The sequence below is a fragment of the Heloderma suspectum genome, chromosome 10 (genome assembly GCF_057233095.1).
Source record: "Heloderma suspectum isolate Gila_16-S chromosome 10, 16-S_ref, whole genome shotgun sequence".
Lineage (NCBI taxonomy): Eukaryota > Metazoa > Chordata > Lepidosauria > Squamata > Helodermatidae > Heloderma > Heloderma suspectum.
In genome coordinates, this window is record NC_139467.1 from 8,886,316 (window position 1) to 8,908,301 (window position 21,986).

At 43.6% G+C, this 21,986-nt stretch overlaps 1 protein-coding gene and 1 long non-coding RNA gene across 2 annotated transcripts in view; one reads left to right on the top strand and one right to left on the bottom strand.

Annotated features, from left to right (window-relative positions):
- Positions 1 to 168: 168 nt before the first annotated feature.
- The window catches only part of PPP1R37 (protein phosphatase 1 regulatory subunit 37), a 60,245-nt gene continuing 38,427 nt past the window's right edge, over positions 169 to 21,986 (top strand). Inside the window, exon 1 of the mRNA XM_084814980.1 lies at positions 169 to 1,788. Within this exon, the coding sequence (XP_084671106.1) occupies positions 1,017 to 1,788 (772 nt within the window). The 5' untranslated portion in view covers positions 169 to 1,016. The remainder of the gene's footprint in view (positions 1,789 to 21,986) is intronic.
- LOC146337610 (uncharacterized) lies at positions 1,891 to 11,219 on the bottom strand. The gene is made up of 3 exons (XR_014785016.1): positions 11,114 to 11,219; positions 3,219 to 3,333; positions 1,891 to 2,277 (listed from the first exon to the last, which is right to left on the bottom strand). It is a non-coding gene; the product is annotated as an uncharacterized LOC146337610 (long non-coding RNA).

Below are 21,986 nucleotides of genomic sequence, written 5' to 3' on the forward strand. Positions count from 1 at the left end.
GTAGAGCCCAGCGAAATGCAGCTTTTCCTTCAGTCGCCCAGAAAAGGGATTCCTCTGTTTATCTCCCCCACCCCTCACTAGAACTGTTTTTATCTTGATAGGCACCTTTTTCCCTTCCCCCCTCCCAAGAAGAGTATTTCCCTCTCTGATGCCCCCCCCCCCCGCGGTGTGGACATCAGTTCCCTTTTTATTTCTTTCCTGCTTACTAGGGAGTCCCATTCCACCCCAGTTCTCAGGCAACACCCCAGATACACAGTTCTGTGAAGGAGAGGTGGATTTAGTTTTATTTCTGGCACAAGATTTGAAACTAGTTGGTTTTTATTCCTCTTTTGCCAGCAATCAGTTCCTGTTTATTCTGCAGGTATTTCAATCCATGCATGCACACACTCCTGCAAAATAAAATAAAGATGAAGTTTTTCCTATTATGATAACCTCTGCTTTCAGAAGGGGAGTATCAGTTTTCTTTATTTGGCTTCTGGAGCAGACATCACCCCTGTTTTATTCATTATCTGCCTGGTAGTGAACCCCATTTATCCCAAAGGTTGTTAGATTTAATTAAGCCCATCTTACATATACACTAAGCCTCCATTATCTACCCTCACTTGGAAAAACTACACGGCAAGAAACTCTTCCTCATTTTGCAGACTAGGAAAGAGTTTCCATGTCCTGCCAAATCCCCCTTTCATCCCAGAAATTGACCCTACCCCCAATTCAAGCAGTGTCCTTAATCTTCTGTCTTGCCCTCATAGCAGTCTCCTTCCTCCAACCCCAGGCAGAGGTTTCGTTCTGTCCACAGAGGCAGGAGCCCTTCCCCATCTGATCCTGTTCTTCATTCATGGTCTATACAGGAACCTTCCTTGGCTCACCAAGACCCTGGTCTCTTTGCACCACTGCTCGGGGGGGAAGGGCCTGGAAACCTTGGGAGCCTTTTCTCTCCAGGTGAGGGTAGCTAGAAAGGGATAGGTGTGTGTGTGGGGGGGTGAGTTCCACTCCTAAGTAATGACTCCATAGGGTCCATGAGAAGGAAAGAAGGAGCTCCCCTCCTGACAGACACCCACCTCACTTGCCTGGCCATGGAGTGTGTGCAGGTTTCTCCCATGCAGCAGCAACAAGGGACAACTGAGGGGGACCGTCTCCTCCTGCTACTGCCATCTCCTGTTATGCAGAAGGAAGAGGAGGCCATGTTGAGGGGTTCTGATCCCTGGGCTTCCTCCCAGGGGGACTCCAGCCGGGGTGGTATAAAACTTCAAGACACTTCGGACTTTTCAGAGCATCTACAAAATATAGACAGCCTTCACTGTCAGCACAATGCTCCCACTTTAGGGAGTCAGCCTGGCAGAGAGATGATAGACCATTATACTGCATGTTCTTCAAAGGAGGATTTGAAAGAGACTGTGAGTTGTGATGGGGCAGAGGAGCAGTTGCAACCACTGGGGAAAGAGACATTGAGCCATCCGCTACAGGAAGGGTCCATGGCGAATGAAGTGGCCAATAATAACCCCTCTTTGGCAACTGAGTCTGTTGCAACTGCCCGAGAATGCTGTAGGGACTCTGAAAAATCTGCTCAGCAGAACAACCATTTGCAGGAACAATCGGACTCCCCTTCTCAGAACTGTTGTTTGGGCTTGGAAGCTGCAAGTGGAGAGAATCCAGAGGATGACCAAACAAGCCAAAGTTCTCCACTAGGTGAAGATGGGAAACTCAAGCCAGGGGCGAAGCATGTCACGTTTCCTTCCGATGAAGACATTGTGTCTGGTGCTGTGGAGCCCAAAGATCCTTGGCGACATGGTAAGCAAGTGTCAGTTCCTCTAAAGACCTTTCTTCGCTCCTTGGGGCTGGGCTCGATCTGTCCAGGCCAGTTACTTTATTCAAAGGCTTGGTGATTTCCTTGTAATACGAGAACTAAATATTTATTTGTATTTGACTTTGTTAGTCACTTCTCTACTGAAAGCACTCAAAAGCAATGTACCATCAAGGGATAAAAACACAAGAGTGTTAAAATCCTATTAAGTAAGTGCACATGATAAAAAAGGAACAGCTAAGGTAACTACAGTTAACTAAGGAAACTAATGAATAAGCAGGGAAGACTTTTGAAAACACGAACGTCTTTAACTGTCAGAGTAAGTTCTAGAAGGAGCAAGGAGGTGACTTGGCAGTTCTCTCTTGGCAAAGGGTTCCATAATGTGGATGCTGTAATGGAGAAGGTCCTGCTTCAGGGTGACTTCATACATTTCACTTCTGTAATTGGCAATATAGAACAAGGCCTGTCCAGTTGATCTAAGAAGATGAGAAGATGCATATAAGACACTGTGCTTCCCAAGGTATGCAAGGTCCAGGCTCTTCAAGGTTTCAGAGGGTTACCTTTAAATTAAATAAGGTTGCCTACATCATTTCACTGGACCTGCTTTTGTGCACGTTGTTTAAATTGTGTCAGGCTACTGTTGAAGGCAGGAACAGTTAACACCCCCCCCCCCTTGGTGTCAGGCTACTGTTGAAGGCAGGAACAGTTAACACCCCCCCCCCTTGGTAATCAGAGACCAGAATTTACGGAAACAGAATGGAACTGAATAGGAACGGGCCAAATGCTTTTCCCATGATAGGAGGACTTTAAAGTTATGTAGGAGGAAATACCTTGTTTGTAAAGCACTTAATGGTCCACACAGTGGTTGCTAATATTGCTGCATGTAAATGTAAGACCAAAACCCCTACCAGGTGTTGAGTGAGAGAGTATGTTTATTTTAAAAACATTTCTACCCTACCCTTCTGAGAGTAAGCAGATGTTTTAACAAACTTAAAATATCAATAAATACAATTTAAAATACTAAGGGTACAGTTCTATGCATGCTTAGATAGAAAAAAAGTCCTACAACTTCCAGCATTCCCCAGCCACTACTGCTGGCTGGGGAATACTGGGAGTTGTAGGATTTTTTTCTGTCTAAGCATGCATAGGATTGCACCTTAAATTATTCTTCCTTTTCATGAGAAAGCCTTGCTAGATAAAGGAGCCTGAGAAAATTATCTGCGAAAATTCTGACATGAAAAGGCCGGCTCCTTATGGTTTTTCTTTTCTCTGTTTTTGGGGAGGAATATGTTTTTCCTCTCCCCTTTTGTTTTTCTTCCACATACTGGAGTTGCCTCCCCCCTTTGTGCTCATGTAAATGCACTCATCCTGAACCTTTGGGTACAGTTTTTAAAAATTATAAACATGACAAACTTACCAAGGATTTCTTTGGTTGTCATGGTTAGACCATTATTAATATGCTCCATGCTTTGCAGACATTCTGGTTGCTCCCACATCTCATCAGCAGATTGTGGTTTGTTCTGAGAAACAACCTGTGAACACCCCATTCGTAGGTTGTTAGTATGAACAAATTGTATGTTAACTTTGGGTTGTTTAACCCATAAACAACCCAAAGTGTCCAGGTTCAGACGTCATGGTAACAGCCTATGAGCATGGGTTGTTTCTGCAAACTGGAAGCGGCTTGCTTGTGGGGCATGTCCCCGCAAATCATGGGCCGATTAACCCATTATACGCTGCCATGACATGCAAACCAGATCCATATCGCATTCATTCTTGCAACAATTCTGTAAAGTAAGCTGCTTGTTCCCATTTTATAGCCAAGTCGGTGAGTGCGAGTGATTTGTCCAAAGCAACCCAGTTGAATCCATGGCAGCACAGATTGAACGTAGGGCTCCAAGGCTCAGATGCAATGCTCTACCCACAGCCACACTGCCAAGATCAATCCTACCTTGTGCTGCAGAGAATTCACTACATTGGAGCCTCTGAGGAACCCAAAGCCCTGCCAATGTGAGCCTGGCAGGGCAAAAGAGAGGCAGGAATGTCATTTCTGCTTCTCCCCCCCCCTTTTGTGTTTGTATGGTTTCTTTTACAAATTCCCCAGCTGAAACCAATGGGAGGGCATTGATCTACACCAGCTCCAGGGCTGGTGTAGATCTGGAGTTTGTTTTGGAGTGGGTCTGGGGGCCAGGGGAGCTATGGAACCACAGCAAAACAAACCAGGAAGCTTCTGCCCATAGTTTGTATAGTATTACATCCAAACTGGGATCCTGGGTTTGTTGCTGCCCTCACAAGTTAGAATCATAAACCAAGAACAAGCCCTGGCTTATGATTCTGGCCTTTTAGGAGAGCAACAAGCCAAGGATCCCAGTTCGGGCATAATGCAAATCAAACCAGAGACAGGCCCTTCCTGATTTGCTTTGCTGTTCCTCCTGGCAGGAGGAGCCAAGCAGGAGCGATTGAGCAGCATGCTCCAGCACAATAGCTCATTCGTGATAAGCTAAGATTCTAAAGTATTCTGGCTTATCAGTACATCCGAACTGGACTATTTTCACTTTGTACTTTCCAACAGTGAATTCTATTCTCTGCAGTATTATGCATGGTCTAGAAAAGTCTTGAACACTTGGTTGATAAAATGTGCTGATGGTAAGAATTTTCCCTTCCCAATGATGTTGCATATTCTGTTACATCACTTTCCCCCTCCTTTTTGCGTTGTTTGTTCCTCGGGATCTAAAAGCTTGATCCTAAGATTTCTTATTGCTAACAAACACACAGGTCCTAAAGATGATGCATACTAGCTGTTTTGCATGTGTGATGTTGCAAAACGTCACATGAGGACTATGTTGCAGAGAGACATGCTGCTTTGCAAATGTTTTCAGAACTGCTTTTGGGAGGGAGTATGCTATTTTTAAGATGTTTGTATGCTATTTTTTAAGAGGTTTGGGTTTTTTGGTCTTTCTCTTATCTTGGAGTATCATGCTTGCATCAAGAACATTTGATCCCCCTCAGCATCAAATATATTTTCCTTTTTTGACAGTCATAAAAGTAGCTCTAAACTTGTCTGAGATGGTACTGAAGTTTGTGGATTTACATGTAATGTTTTTGAGGGTATCTTATGTTGGTGGCTGTGCTGATCTTCCAAAATATAGTCATTGAACTGGCATGCCCAACAGTCATCTGGAGTTGTGCAACTTTTAAAAAAAGTTTCACTGAATTCTTTGTCTTGAGATAAATGGGTGTTTGGAAAGTCGATTTGAATGCACTGATACTGGTTCAGCACCAAGGAGGATATCAGGAGCTTTCCTGTGTAAATACTTTTGTTCAGAACTCCAGGTGCATGTACAGATTTTTGAAGCGGGAGACATTTTCTGCCAAGTAATTGACTAATAACCCTTTGGTCATTTTGCTGTTCCTTGTAGTGTGTGGTTTGCTTCCCTGCATGAATGGTTTCCATACCATAGAACTGTGGTATCTGCAGTAACTCAAAAGTAACTGGGGGAAAGGTGTATGTATATGTTTATCACTATATGTATGTGATAAACGAATAGTGTTGTGATCCTGGTTTGGAGGGAAAGCTCAAGGCATAGTTTGCTGGTTAAGATGGTACTGCAAACTGTAGTTTCCACTAAAGAAGTAACGAACTGAAGCTGAGAGAGGACAAGAAACTACACCAGAACTTGGGTCGTTCTCAGAGAACCAAGCCATTGTCATAACAGCATGATTTTGCATCACTGATACTTTAAAAAAAAAAAAAAGTGAGGAGGGGTGGAAGGAATGGGCACTGTTCTGTTTTTTTTTTAACAAAAATATAAGAAAGGAAAACAGATTTTAGAGTATATTCCAATTTGTCCCATTTTTGTTAACCACAACTGGATTGCTGCAGACCATGGGTTGGAGCCAGATTTAGTCATACTTAAGAGTAGATCCATTGAAATTAATGGAACTTAGTTGTGGCTAACTTAAGTCTGATGATTTCAGTGGGTCTACTCTAGGTATGACTAATTCTGTGTCCAGTTCCATAGTTGTAACACCAGTATTGTATTCCCCTAGAGTTGGCTGTATTTATAAGACCAAAATGTTCCATTTATGAGTGTAGAGGTGATGGAGAAGACTAGCTCAAGCTGAAGGGCTATCTTGGGAAACATCATGATATTTAGGGCCATAATTAGTATCAAATTATGTTAATTAAAGGAACAATCTTATGGCTGCTAGACAGCGGCTAGATGGCCATAGGAAAGGTTGGTTCCCAGAAAACCATCTCCCTGCCCCTTCCCCTGCCACCTCATAGGCGGTGCAGATTGTCCTGGGTGCTGCGCTTGGAAGAGCAGCGCAGAGTGGGAGGAAAGGATGTTCCCAGGGGCAGGGATGGCAGAGGCGTCGTTATGACACTTCCTATGCGTTGTCCAGCCCCCCCGCCTCTCGCCAAACCGCTCTGGCTAGACAGCTGGTATCGGCCATCTAGCCAGTAATACAAGTGGCCTGAGCACAGAGGAGAAGATCTCCTCTGCGCTCCACCCACCCTGCATTGGATAGGCGGTCGCCTCCGAGTTTGCAGGCACCCACCTATCCTGATAGGATTGCTCCCTAAATGATTTAGTATAGTGGCCATCTTTAAGGAGCACAGCAGCTGTCACACTGTAGTATTCTGAAACAGTTATCCTTCAAAACCTGACCTGTGGAGGTTTAAAAACCTCAAACATTTATGCTATTGAGTAAGAAATCACAAGAGTTGGAAAACTGCAAATTTGGGGCTTATTTTTCAGTTCATTGTTTCTCATCCTTTAGTGATCACTTACTGGCTTTCAAATACATCTCTGCCACCGCGAGGTTTAAAAGTTATCATCTTTAGTTAAAAGCATCATGTGGTTCCATCAGCAAGTATGTCTTGTGGTGGGGTTTCATTCAGATGGGAGTTCCTCATTCTGCTAGTCCAGAGGTTCTTAAATTAGGCTTCAGCTATGGCAGGCATATCTGGTGGCTTTAGATGCATCCACAGCATAGTTATATCCTGTAGAAATCAGTGGAGCTAACCAGTGTCTGGCCACATAGAATGGATCCTGTGCTAGACTATATCCTAGTTGAAGGCAGTAGTGGCAGTGATGTTGATTTTCTGGAAAATTTTGCACTGGAATGTGTTCTGGAAAATTTTCCAATGCAAATTATGTTAATTTGCATAGGAAACCATTCAGTTTGCATCAGAATATGTTCTGATGCCCTAGAGGGTGATGTAGTTTAGCATGTTTATTTTACTTGTATTAAGTAAACAACAACTCTAAAAAAAAGTACGCTGTGTTATGTTTTTGTCCCAATACACCACAAGTATTTGACCAAAAATATTTGAGGAAAAAACTAAAGCTCACTTAATGTGATTTAAATATGATATAGAAATTATATTATGTAGAAATTTTTAGTGGAATACTTGTAAAAATGCAAAGATAATAGCATGTACTTCCCTTACATTGTTTAAATTTAAGAAAAAAACAAAGATACCAGAAACTATTCACACAAATTAATTTTAGCAACCCAAAGACATGTGCATGATATGCTGGCAACCGCTCATCTATTTCAACGGAGTTCAACTCTAAATTCATCTCTAAGGGGCACCTTCAGTTTTGCTGTCACTATTTATTAGTTCTATTTCACTCTGAGACATATATGTATGCTAGGGATAATCACCTAAAAAACATTAATTACAACTTTGAAACTGCCAAGTGTGCCTAGTATTGTATTTGCAATTGGCATACATTCAAACCACTTAGAGAATTTATTATATTAAGTGATATATCAGTATGCTTAATAAATAAATACATTTTACTAATGAACTTATGAAATGGAAATTTTTCTGTAGAAAAATAAAGCATTGGAAAATTTTCCGCCCCACATAATTGAGTAGTGGAACTCACTTGGTTCCCCTTGCAGCTTGTTGCGTATGCAGGAGTTGCACTTTGAGTGTGCTCACGGAGATCCTGCAGTAGCAGTTTGGTGTGCATATTCTGTGCATGCCCTTAAAGTACCTCCTCTGGAAGTAAACTGGGGAAGCTCTGTTGCGCAAGAACACCGTGCATATATCAGGGAGTCCGCCAAACTCTGAATCGTGTTTTTTCCCCCACAGTGTCCATATTTTGAGGGTAACAGGACTTTATCACAGATGGGTGTGTGGCTTACTGAAGTGGTTATTATGTAAAGGCAGTGACTGATTCAAATGAAGTTGGTTGGAGCTGGTTAGTGTATTAATTTCTGTTTCAGTACCAAATGCTGTTCTTAATCAGATTATTGCAGCGCTGCATGCACATAGCATTTTTTTTCAGCCTTCACTCAGGTTGATGGCATTTCAGAGCACCTCACTAGAAATTCTTCGCACATTCTGCTTAGTATAAGAATTTGAGGCTACATTCTCCAAAGGATTCTGTACTGCCTTGTTCAAAACCAGAATAATTTTCTCTGAACGTGGCAGCAGTTCTGTTTGTGGCTGAACATTGTGCGCACAACATTTTCTTGTGGAAAACTGTCTTCCTCTTTTTGTTCCACCCCCCTCAGTACCATGAAGGCAGCTACTCTTGATTTAATTGGCATGAATTGACACTAGGTTTAGCTTCTAAGGTGGTTTTATGTTGATTTTATTTTGATTAAACATACCAAATGCAGCAGGAATAAAAGGGGAAGAGACTTCAGAGATGCTCAGAAGATAATTTACTACCCAACACAATATTATCACCCTTCCTCAGGAGCAACTATAAAAACATGAATCGTGTACACCCCACTAACAATGCAGTGTGAAAACTAATGTAAACACTTATATCATGTACCTTCAAAATAAACTGAAGAAGAGCATCAGAGTGGTAGAGAGGGGCCATGGCTCAGTTGGAAGCGCAAAGAGTAGGTGCCAGGTTCATTCCAGACATCTCCAGGTGGGACTGGGAAAGACTCCTGTCTGAAACCCTGGAGAGCCACTACCAGCCAATGTAGACCTATGGTGGGCAACACCACTGGTAACACTGTCTATAGGGCTGATGGAACTATAAGCCAAAACATCTGGAGGGCCACAAATTGCCCACCCCTGATGTAGACAGTACCGAACTAGACGAACCAATGGTCTGATTCCTTATAAGGCAGCTTCTTATTTTTCTATATTAAATATCAAATAATAACCCGTATTCTGGGGCAGCAGATGAACCCGAGTAAAGCTTAACAAAGTAAAACCATGTTTCTTTAAAACACATCAGCAATATCAAGAACAACAAATGCAGAACAAAATAAAACATTCCAATAAATAACCCCCCCAACTTGTGTTTGTGTGCATGTGCTATATATAATCATAACTTATCAGCCACACAATACTAAAAATATACTAAGTTCTCAACAGCTAAATACTCTTGGGGGGGAAATATTAGTGTTCATGAGATTGAAATCATTCAAATGATTGAGATCATCCAAAAAGGATGGAAGCTGAATATTCAGCAGGGCTTGTAAAACTGAGACCACCAAGATTGCTATTAACAGGACAAAAGTTACTAGTCCACAACATTCATATTAGCTTGCCTTCCCACACATAGCAGTGTTCATAATTTGTGCTACATCCACATTCTGAAAATAAAGGTGCAGAGGCGATGGGGAGAACCATCTCTCTTCCCATTAACAGACTTTTCTCTGCCTGATCACCTGGAGAACATTCTTATTTGACACAAGAGACCAATTGCTGATGAGCCTGAAAATAACAGTGTGCATGGACTAGGGATGGCGGAGAATTTCTCCATGAATCTCCAGGAGGCCGAATGCCAACACATTTTGCCCCCCGAAATTAGTGGTGAAATTCTCCGCCGGCCCCCCCCCCCCGATGGGACTTACCTCATGTGAATGTCCCTCTTGGCGGCGGGTCCCGGTGGCATTTCGGCGGGGGCGGCTGGTCTTCTGACCATCTTACGTATCCTATCACGGCTAGATTTCCAAAGTCAGCCGTGATAGGCTACGTAAATCGTCACGTAGCCTATCACGGGTGACTTTGGAAAAAAAAAAAAAAAAGCGTGTACGCAAATGGCGCCCATGGGGCGCCGCCATTTGTGTTCCTTAGTTTGGCCCGTCTAGTCTATGTAAAGATTTACGTAGACTACGGCGAAAATAAGGGCAACGCAAATAGCGTTCCCTTATTTTCGCCGTAGTCTACGTAAATCTTTACGTAGACTAGACGGGCCAAACTAAGGAACGTAAATGGCGGCGCCCCATGGGCGCCGCCATTTGCGTACACACTTTTTTTTCCCCCCCAAAGTCACCCGTGATAGGCTACGTGACGAATTACGTAGCACATCACGGCTGACTTTGGAAATCTAGCCGTGATAGGCTACGTAAATCGTTACGTAGCCTATCACGGGTGTGTGTGTGTGTTTTTTACTTTACTTTTTTTTTTCGCGGCCGGGTAGACGGGGCGCTCCTCCCCGGCCTGAATTTCAGCGGCGAGGGATGGGGCGCCTCCCCCCCCCGGCCTGAATTTCGGCCGGGTGAGGCGGGGCGCCTCCCCCCCCTCACCTGAATTTCGGGGGGAGAACCGAAGCGCCTCCCCCCCACTGCGAAGCAAGCTGCAGGACCAGGTAAGTCCCTTTCGTCCATCCCTAGCATGGACATTTTTATTTATTAATAATAATTTATTATTTCATTTATATCCCACCTATTTTCCTCTTGCAAGGAACCTAAGGCGGCTTACATAAACCTCTTCCTCTCCATTTTATCCTCACAACAACCCTGTGAGTTGTTAGGCTAAGAGGCTGTGACTGGCCCAAAGTCACCCAGTGAGCTTCCATGGCCAAGTGGGGACTAGAACCCAGATCTCCCGGCTCCCAGTCCAACACTCTTGCCATTATACCACACTGGCAAGAGAATCAGAGGTAGCTCTTTCTTGAAGGTGCAGGATTGCTGCAGAAATATCACTGGGACTTGCTCATTACTGCTGTTGAAATGTTTGCTGCCACCTGTGTGTTCGCTCCTGTAAAAAACAACTGGTCTCTTGCCAAGAGAGCTTAGAATTTGATAGCAGGGAAGACAAGACACAATAAAGGATTAGTAAGGATGTCAAAGTCAGGAGTGGGAGCTAATTCTAGAAACAGAAGGCTAAAGAGAAGGTCATGAGGGGAAGGAAGAAATGGCTTTGCTCAATATTAACCATTTTAGCTATGGCACTTGCCATTTTCTGCTTGCCTAGGACAAGCACTAGTCCATTTGGGCAAGCAGCCAAGTGATAACCACACAAGTCTGCCCACTATTCCTTACAGAGTAGTTGTAACATCTTGGAATATTGTTTTGAGGTGCTTTGAATCCACTACATACCATGCGAAGTATTCATCATCGTCATCATAATATTCCGATGGCCTTGGGAAACATAGCAAGAACTCAGCCGCTGCTTCCTCCGCCTATGACAAACAGCAACGGGAGAAGGGAGCAAAAGAAGGGCGGGGGACTGGGCTAGGTGTAGCTGGCTGTCTCAGCCAAACATAACTTGCAAAGCTGAGCTATGGCACAGAGTCACATACATGCAAAGCAAGTTGTGAAAAAGCAAACCTGCCTTCAGTCTGTGTTCTCACTGCTTCCTTTCATTGCTTTCACTGTAATGAAAGAGGGAATGCATGCTCTCAACACACTATGCAAATGACAGGGGACAAGAAGAAGAAAGTGTTATGCTTTGCATGATTTCATCTCTGCTAAGATAGGGTGTATCCAGAAATCCATGAGTCAGTTTCACAGTGGTGCAACCTGCCCATGCTGTCTGCGTTGTGCCCTGGGTCAGCTGTAACAACAGCGTGCCAGTAAGGTGCATAGTTTTCCCCACAGTGTGGTTCTGTCACTGTATCCTTTGTATTTGCAGCCCAGAGTGGTGGTGGGGCTTTCCCACTTCTGCCCATTCTTTTATTTTGGGGTGGGAGTTCTACTGCAGCTTTTAAAAAAAAAAGGGGGGGGGACATATTGTATATCCACTCCAAACAATAGCTGATAAGGCTTATCAAAATAAAGAAAAGTATCATCCTTTTAGGCGTCTAAGGTTTCTTGGTGTTGCTGTAGCTGATTTCTTTATTCAGATACCCTGGCATGCATCTCCATAAATGCGGTACTTTCCTCTGCTTCTTCCAGTTGTGCCTGCAGTATGTGTTGCCTGCACTGTTTTGGTTCCTGTTTTTCTCGACATCTGTCAGGTCTTGTTATCAAGATAATTGTTTTCCATCCCCAAGGCCTTGGCTGCTTGTCTGAGCCAAGAAATGTCTTTTTGCACCATATTTGACTGAAAAGGATGTTGAAGCTGAAACCCAGTTTACATTGTGAGTTTAGAAAGAAAGCGAGCGAGTTCAGAATTTTTAATATTAATTCCACCCTATGTCAGCTGCCAGATTAACACTGAACTTTGCTAGTGCTACTATGTTAGACTTACACAGCACCCATGTTTGCAGGCCTGCACAGCTTATGACCTGCCACAGCAAAAGTAGCCACCTAGGCATGTCTTGTGGCCTTCTGGGTGCTTGGCAGCCTACCTTTCCCAGGCTTTTTTGCAAGCCCAAGCAGGCAGCAAAAGGAGGAGACACACACAGTGTGTCTGTTGGGGGCTGTGTTTAGATAGGTGAGGTGGGTCGCAAGCTGTAGAGGCCTGATCAGATACAAAACATCATCTCATCAGCAGGACCTGCTACATGGCTCCTGCTGGGACTGGACCCAAATCAGGGCCTTTTCTATCTATAATTAGGGCAGGAAGGGCAAGGGTGGATTCTGATCCCACCCTGCAGTGGCTGGAATGGTCTCTCTAGTGGCATTCAGGCTTTCCAAATGAAGGATCCTCCTTTTAACTCCAGCCTGCAGTATGGGATCCACTTTTGCTTTTTTACATGTTATCTTTCTCCTTTCGGGGGGTGACCAGCTGCAAAGTAAGATCGGGCTCCTCTACCTCATAAGAACATAAGAGCGTCCTGCTGGATCCAACCAAGCATCCATTTAGTCCAGCATTTTGTTTCCTAGGATGGAATAGTGCACTTGAACCTGAACTCTCCATTTAGCTGTCATGGTTGATAACCATTGACTCACCTCTCCATACATTTGTCTAATCTGCTTTTAAAACGATCTATACTCATATTTATTTTATTTATTTATTGCATTTATACCCCACCTTTTTTCCTCTTGCAAAAAAGGCTGCTATCACATCCTATGGCAGTAAATTCCACCATTTCAGCGGCTGCAGGTCTCCACCCCCCACGTGTACCTCTCAAAGTTCTCATGTTCGACACAGCAGTTAGGAGACACGGGAGGCCTGTCTGGTCGCCTCTCTTAAAAACAAACAAAAAAGCAATCAACACAAAGTTGGGGGTGTATGTGCCAACTACTGTGTGACCCATTTTGGGTCAAAGCATGACCCACTTGTGCATCCTGATCCACTCATTGAAAATTCATTCTCAACATCTGCAGCTTTCAACTGAAGTGCCTTACATAGATTAAGAAAAAAAAAAACAGGCTCATTGTCCCTGCAAGCTCCCTGTCTAAAACTTGAAATGTTTATCTTTATTATGTATACCTTTTATCTAGACCTGTTTTATCTAAGCTTTTTAATCAACTTAATAGGAAGAGAGATTTTTGTTCCACAAACCACAGATTCATCATTTGGTAACAGCAAAGCAATCAATGTTCTTTGATTGTAGGGGGAATTCATTGGTTATTGATGGGTATTTCCTGTTGACGGTGATCTCACATAGTTTGCATGGCCTTTAAGCAAGGGAAGATAAGGTGACCTTTTCACAAAGTGCTTTGGCACATTGAACTGGTCCAGCTGGTTAGAAAGCATTTTAATCACTTGCAGCAGGGGTAGGTAATATAATGGCTTATGGGCTACATTGAACCTTTTGTATGATCCACAAGAATCCCAGATTTCATTTTCTAAAAGTAAATAATGTTTCTAGCCCTTATAGTTGTAAAAGTGTGGCAGGGAGCAACTACTCTCCCCCAGTATAATTACTGCCTCTGCCAGATGGCTTTTCAGCCCAAGGACCTATTATTAACCCCTATCTGCAGTATGGAGTTCACTTTTCATATTTTAACGTCTTTGTACTGCTTCTCTTCATCCATTTTTGTCTCTCACCCCCCCCCCGATCTTTCTCCTTTAAAAAACAAAACAAAAATTCAACAAAAAGAAAATGGTATAAGTTGGTTTGGCCCTCCTTAAACCAGAGCATTGTGACCTTATTGCAGGTTCTGATCCAGCCGTTGAAGATCAATGAGCTGAGGGTGTTTCCAGCATAATGGAGAATTTGAACACACCAAAGGAACTTGAAGCACTGTCACTGGATAAGACATGTGCTTAGGAACTGGGGGACTGGGGGAGTGGATGAGAGAGATGGTGATTGGAGGTGGCTGAAGCGAAGTCAAAGCCTACAGAGCCTGTGAGCCATCACCCCCAAAGCAGCCATATATTAGGACTCTCCAGGTGCTTGACATCCCCCCCCCCCCCCGTTCCAGTATTGACAGTCTGGGGCAAATGGGAGGGTTATTTGAGGTTGCAGTCAGTTTGGTGGGTCATCAGTTATGCAGGCTCTAGCTTAGACGAGCATGATCCCTCTCACATCCCTCAGGAAGCAAAATTAGGCTGCGACATTTTCTGCCAATGCTAACTTTACTTGTGGGGAAGCAAGGACTTTTTGAAAGTTGGCCTCTGAATATAGAAACCTTTCCCTTCCCCCAACACACACACATTCCCAATTATTATCTTGGAACTGCTTCTGTTCGGTGGCTGTGAGTTGTCTGTTTTGAGGCATATAACGTGATTTTGTTCACTGTGTTGGCGCGAGTTGAAGCATTGCCTTTCCAGAGAGCCTTTTGCCTTCAAAACCTCAGCTGAGTCATGTCTGGTCATGACTGTTAATGTTTTCCCTAGGATGCCTTGTGTAAGCAAGTGGCTCCAACTTGCTCAACTCGGAGGACCCGTGGAGGCTGTGGACTTGCAGAACAAACTTTGAAAGCGTTGATATTTCTTTTTTAAAGTTTTGGAAAGTAGTTTTGCATTTGAGATCCAGGCAATTACAGGTTATGCATTGCCTATGTACCCCTAATTAATCCTCCTGGTTGATGTTGTGACTCTCAAAGTTAGCTAAGAAAAAAGAGTTGTTTTCAAAAGATCTTAATGTTATTTATAGCCTGCTTTATCAAAAGGGCTTGGCATTGTAAGGCTTCCACATTAAATTGCCTATTTTAAGGCCTTTAGGGCCTTTAAGCCTGTGTGCTTTTGAAAGTATGCTTTTGCTTCAGGACTGCTGATTTCACTTGCATTGCATGCAAATTTGAGCAATCAGTTAATTGACTAAGAATTCTTTACTTGGGTGACCGCCCTAACTTGTTTGTTTACATTTATATCCCATGGTTCCTCCAAGGAGCTGAGCGCGACAACTGAGCTTGGTAACAACCCTGTCAAGGAATCTTAGGCAGAGAGGGGGAGATGGAATTTCCTAAGATTGCACAGTGAGCATCAAGTACTGAAGTGCCCATCTCTGGCTGGCTGTGCAGCACAGCACAATAGCTGGCAAGCCAATTCCAGGCTTTCCTACCAGCTTTGTACAGAAACTGGGCATATAAATCCTCAAGTCAACTCACCGGTTCATCTAGCCCAGTCTGTTTTTATGGAGAGGAGGTCTGTCAACCACTATTAACCATGATAGGTAAATGGAACTTCCCATATTGTGGCAAGCCATCTACTGCTGAATACCAGAGGCTAGGAACAAAAAAGATTGCACTGTTGCCTCCACATAATGCTTGTAAGTTTCTGAGAAGTACTCATCTGGCTGCTTGTGGAAATGGAGTGCTGGACTAGATGGACCTTTTGGTTTGATCCAGCAGGCTTCTTACATTTGCATTGCCTACTCTGACTGGCAACACCTCTGCTACCTGTGATCCTTTCAGCTAGAGATGATTGGGATCGAATCTGGGATCTCCTGCATGCAATCGTGTGCTCTGCCACTTGAGTATGGGCAGTTTTTCCTTGGCCACCCATAGCTAGCCTGGTTGTGTGGGGCCTCTACAGTTCCTTGGGTGCACCAGGTCTCTTCCTTTCAGGAGCAGCTGTGGCCCAAACGAAGGATTACCAGGTCTATATGTGACAAGCCATTCATGGTTTAATCCTGCTTAATCTTGAGTACGGAACTACATGGTACAAGAAGCATAGGGCTGCCCCATATAAGGCTTTTCCAATACTGAGTTCTCCCACTTCCCTTCTGCAATTTTGTTTTACATTAGCTGTAAAGCAAAACATATCCAGTATCCTGACATCACTATGCAGTGTGTTGCCCTGCCAGTGCTAGCCACTGATGTGGACACTCAGCCTATTGATACCAGGGCATCAGGCAAATCTTATTATACATTACAGAGCTGGTGATCTTGGCATAAAGATGCTGTTTTTGGCAGCAGCTCTATGTTACTCATAACGTGTAGTTCCATCATAGGCTGTCTCTTGTGTGCGGAGTCCTGGCTGGGGCTGTCTTGCCTGATCACCCCACTATCTTCCATCAGTACTTGGAGATGGGATGCTTCTTCCCCACTCCTGGGACAGCTGTTATTTTCTCTCCTCTCTCTTCCCCTCCCACCCTCTCTTTAGCTTCTGGGTCTGCCCAGTCACAGATGCTTTTACTTACTGGCATGGTTTTGTTTGGTTGTGAAAGACAAATCTTGGCAAGCGCACCAAAGCAGAGACCAGGAAGGGGTTAATGTCTGGGTCATGACTCTTGGCTGAAATCCCAGATGGAAAATCAGTTGGCTTTGTGCAGGAACAAACAATATTTTTGTCTGAGCAGGAGCTGAGATGTCAAGAGCCAAGCCTGTGGGTAAGGACCCAGGGGCTGCAAATCGGAAAGCTCTCTAGTTCAAGAGGGACTGCAGACAAAGACGATGCTTGGTTTTATTTGCTCTCTAGTTCAAGAGGGACTGCAGACAAAGACGATGCTTGGTTTTATTTGCATCCTTTCGTTGTTGCCTGGCACTTCACATGGATCGTGATGTCACTCGTTGTCACAGAAAGGGCTACTTAGTGAACAGCACTTCTTATAGAGCCTGCTACAGACTGTCATTCATTCTTCCCTGTGTGTGCAGTTTCTGCTAACGACTTGTGTATTCACAAATTAAACCATATTGGGTCTGTCTGTGTTATCCAGGAAAATGTATTTATTTACATCAATATCTGCTTTTCTTCTCCTAAGGAATTCAAGGTGATGTACATGGGGTTCCCAGGCAGCAACTGACCAGACTCAGATCTGCAAGATGGTTGCATCATGCCCACTGATGTGGGGTGGAAATTTTTCCAGTGCTTTATTTTTCCATTTCATAATTAAAAATGAATGTGTGCTGATTGCAAATACAATACTAGATAAGCTTGGCAATTTCAAAGTTGTAATTAATGTTTTTAGGTGGTTATCCCTAGCAAGTATGTGAGAGGTGCACATTTCTTTGGAATCCTAAAATTAATTAGTGTGTCGGCAGTTTTCAGTACCTCCCCCCCACCTTAAATTTAAACAATGTAAGAGAAATACTTTCTATTGTCTTTAATTTTTTACGAGCATTCCAATAAAACGTTTTACATAATATAAAACTTAAACCACATTATTTGTGCTTTAATTTTCCCCTTAAATATTTCAGGTCAAATTCTTGTGGGTATTGGGACAGAAAATTAACATAAGGTACTTTTTTTTAGCTTTGTTGTTTACTATATACAAGTCAGATAAACATGCTAAATTAGATCTTTCTAGGGCAGGGGTGGGCAACTTCTTGCTCTCCAGATGTTTTGGCCTACAACTCCCATCAGCCCTAGGAAGTATAGCCAATGGTAAGGGTTGATGGGAGCCATAGGCCAAAACATCTGGAGGGCCACAAGTTGCCTACCACTGCTGTAGGGCATCAGAACATTTTTCAGTGGAAACTGAAAAATTTCCTATGCAAATATTGGGGGGGAAATTCCAATACAAAATGAAAATGTCCTGTGCAAATGACACTATGCAAATTAATCTATTGGCATTGGAACATTTTCCAATTCAATTTTTTCCTGAAATCCCATGTTATTGATCATGCCTTCAGACCATAGCCCCAGTCTTTCACCTCTACTTTCCTACACACCTTTATCTATTGGAAGTACTTATCTCTGCTTTTTGCTCCCAAGAAAGATCCATGTAAGACCTTGCTCCTGTCAAGTTGAATGGGGATGAAGGAAGTCAGTCATGGGGAACATAGCAGCCGTGTCTCTTTGTTCAGAAGGAAGGAAGCAGGCTTGAAGAGCATTGCCTGACTTGCTTTGGCCAGTGGTTGTTAAGGAGCTTCCTTCCTGATTAGTTCCTTCCCTTAGCTAGAGCTCCATAGTAATGATGCACAGTCTGAATCCCTGCCTAATATCTCACATTCTGGAATATGACCAGATAACCTGGTTGTTGTTGTTGTTCAGTCGTTCAGTCGTGTCCGACTCTTCGTGACCCCATGGACCATAGCACGCCAGGCCTTCCTGTCCTGCGCTCTCTCCCGGAGCGTGCTCAAGTTCATATTCATTGCATCCGTGATGCTATCTAGCCATAACCTGGTGCTTCAGTATAAACAGCTACCATTGTAGTGGGGAGTTAGGGACCCAAGACTATACTGACTTTTTAAAGAATTTGTTTCTAATTATTTGTTGAAATGTCTATCTGGTGATCTATATTATTGACCCTGGAGGTATTTTGCTGCTCTTTACAGACTACAACAAAATTAACACACAAGCTTTAAAGTTGGCTGAAAGTGGCAAGACTTTTCTTTGCAAAAGGCACGCTGATGGTTAAAATCAAAACAGGGGAAGAAACCATCTGTTGCAGCTGCGTTAATGTCCTAATGACAGATGGAAGCCGCTTTCTTTTAACAAATTAAGGCTGACTAATGGTTTTGGGTATCAGGCTGGAAGTGTATCAGTGACACAGGCAGTGTGTGCGAACACAGGTAGATAGCCAGCGAAAGGATGGGGATGGGGGATAGGGATGTGATGAGTATATTCAGCTAAAGGGGAGGAACACACAGTAGGTTACTATAGTAGAATTCCACATCTGGGAGCGATGGAAAAACCAATCAGGCTAGCCAAAGAAGCCTCCTTGCACTGGTAGGCCCCTGCAGGTCACATGCTATTCCCTGACCCTTAGCAAAGCTTCCCAGTCAGTCTGAGGGGGCTTTGCTGCTGTGGCCCCTTTGCTGAGACTTTCCCTTGCCACATATACACCCATCCCCAACCTAACAGCAGCTCAAGCTGAGCTACAGTCATAATTTTTGTTATTTATTTATTTTTCTAAATTATTCCTTCCACCAGCAGACACTGAAGGTGGTTTTTCTAGTCCTCTAGAAATATGTGCCACCTCTTTGTCCTCAATGAGATTGTGGCCACGGTTTCCCAGACATGATCTTTCCTTTATCCTCCCTCCCTCTGTTCTCTCCCTTCCCTTCCCCCTCACCCACCCCCCAACTCAGGATCCCATGTTTCAAATCCTAACAACCTGTTCTGGATAACACATTTTCTAGTAGAGCCCGCCAAAACACACACACACACACACCTGTTCAGACATAAAAAAAAATACTGCAAGGGTTTAAGCCCTCAGGAGAGAAAATCCCACGATTGCTCTCGACCTCAGTGCAAGCTTTGTACTTCTGAGCTGGGCTGCCCGCCAGGTACAGATGGCTACAGTAAGCGGATCTGTCCTCTTCCATCTCTCCCCCGACCCCCATCTGCAACCATCCCACTAGCTACTGAATGCAGCTGGAAGAAGGGGAAATGAGCCTGCTCTCTCATGACTCCTTTGACCCAACAAAGGCATAATCAGTTGTTAGGTTCCCCCAAGCTTAAAAGTTCAAAAATGAGTTGGGCACTGCTGAGACATTCTGGGAATAAATACTTTAGGGGCTTATTTGCATTTATTTTTAGCATTTATTAGTTGCCTTTTCAAATGTGTTTTGCATTTGTGATGGGGATGATTGTGACTTCTCTGCTTATTACTACACATTTGTGTAGTTGAAGCCGGACTGCAATCCAATGTTTCCTTCAACATTTCAGAAAGACACTGTATATTGAGTTTTTTGATGATTTCTGGATGTATTTTATTGACTAGTGAAAAGGCAGTTGGTTTAATCAATGCCTGCAAGTTCTGTCCATGCTTACTTGGGACGAAGCTCCATTGAATGCAGTGGGACTTCTGAATAAACATGGCTAGGATGAGATTGCATAAGTTAGTTAATCAGATGACATCCCTGTTTAAAACCCCTTTGCTGCCTGTTGCTCATTTCTTCTTGGCCTAGATGGGCTGAATTCTTCCTGGTCAATAATTATGTGCTGGTGTTTTGAAGAGGCCAAGTGGAGCCGGAGAAACATTTCTTCACTTCTGCTCCCCCCACCCCCATTGCTGTGCTATGTCGCTTATGCAAACATTTCTCTCCCACTCCACCCCAGTGTGAAACATCTGACAAGGGAAGGGAGTGGGAATGAGCTGTTGAAATCCGACAGGGGAGAACTCTGCCAGAGCCTCTCTTCATGCTGAGGACAAGGGTCAAAGAGCCCCTTTTCTGTGTCCTGGCTTGTTCAGGGAAGCCCCTTTTAATTAATTAATTAATTAGATTTATACCCTACCTTTCTACCTAAAAATGGCATTCAAGGCAGCTTGGCCACCACCTGGGCTTTCATTCACATCACAGGGCATTATGCTTTTTTTTAGGTGGCGATGGAATGTGAATTCCAGAAGAGAGACATATTTGCTTAAATTCCACACTGGAGTGATTCTGTGCCATCCAAACTCCAACTTCAGTAAATATAGGCAGGTGAAGCACTATTTGGGGAATAAGCTTAGGTGTGTAAAAACAGGAGGCTCTGCCAAGGTCTTGGCTTGGTTGAGGAAGGAGAGGGTTAATGGCCCTTTGCCCATGGCTCCACCTGCTTAGGAGGCCAGTGAGTGGAGTCACCACTGCCCATCCTTTAGCCTTTGCTCAGTTCAAGGTATGGCCCTAAAAGCAAGGTGCCAGTGAGGGTGTTGCAGAGGATGTGCTGGTTTTCCCAGCATGCACTCAGTTATCTAGCTCTCCAGTACCAAGCCTTGCAAGAGACTTTGCTAATGCTGTCTCTACGTTTCACCAGCCTGCAGATTTGCTCAAAGAGTTAGACTGTATGAGTGTTAGAATGGCTTACTAAAAAATGGAAGGCATAGATACTTGACATGAAAACCATAACCCAGTGGATAGGAAATTGGGCTTGGACCTGGTTTTATATATTGAAGGACTGCTGGCTCATGGGGTCAAGCTGCCTTCTTATTTTCAGTCTTAGTTCTCCGACTGTAAAATGGGTATGCAGGCAACTGATTTCACAGTGTTGTTGTGTGGGTCAGTAAGGAAACACAAAATAGTTGGGGTACTTAAGTGCAGTGTAAACAGAGGCCCTGCCTTAACACAAGCTGGAATGAAGCAGCCGTCTCAAGACAGGTTTTGGGAGCCTTTAACTGGCAATAAGTCTTACGTTACTTCATTTGGTATTCTGATTGTTACACTTGTTAACAGCTAAGGTTTTTTTTTTAAGTTCATTTGTGTTCTGTGAAATGGAACGATTTTGGCTTATAACCTGTTCTAGGGTATCTTAAGGTGATGGAGAGAGAATACAAAGGAAATAAATGACTTCAATAGTTTGTTTTGTCATAACAATCGCAGTGTATGGGGGAAGGTCCAGGGCCACACTATGAAGGGAGGGGAGTTTCACCATTTAGATTTTCTACCTCTGGTACCAACATGTCATGAGCTAGCCTTCAGTGAGTAAATATTACCTGGGGTGGGTGGGGAGGTCCTGTTTTTTCCAGCTTTTTGGAGCAAAGACCATTGCTCATATGCAATGTCTAAGTTGCTTTTTAAATCCAGAAATCTCCCAAGATATATTTCATACAGTATTTTATTCCTTATGTATTCAGTATTCTTCACAAGAAAATCTCTGCTTCTTACACTGAGCAAAGGACTGGAAATGGGGAGACTCCCAGAATTAAAAATATCTAAGTTTGGACCAAGTGACTCAGCATTAAACAAGATAAAAACCACCCATGTACTTTATACTGTCTTGGACTCGCAGATCTATGAGATAGTTTTATATAAAACTGTCTACACACACTGTCTAATATAAAAGCTTTCCTCAGTTGCTTCCTGGCATGTTGAAAATCCCAGGGGA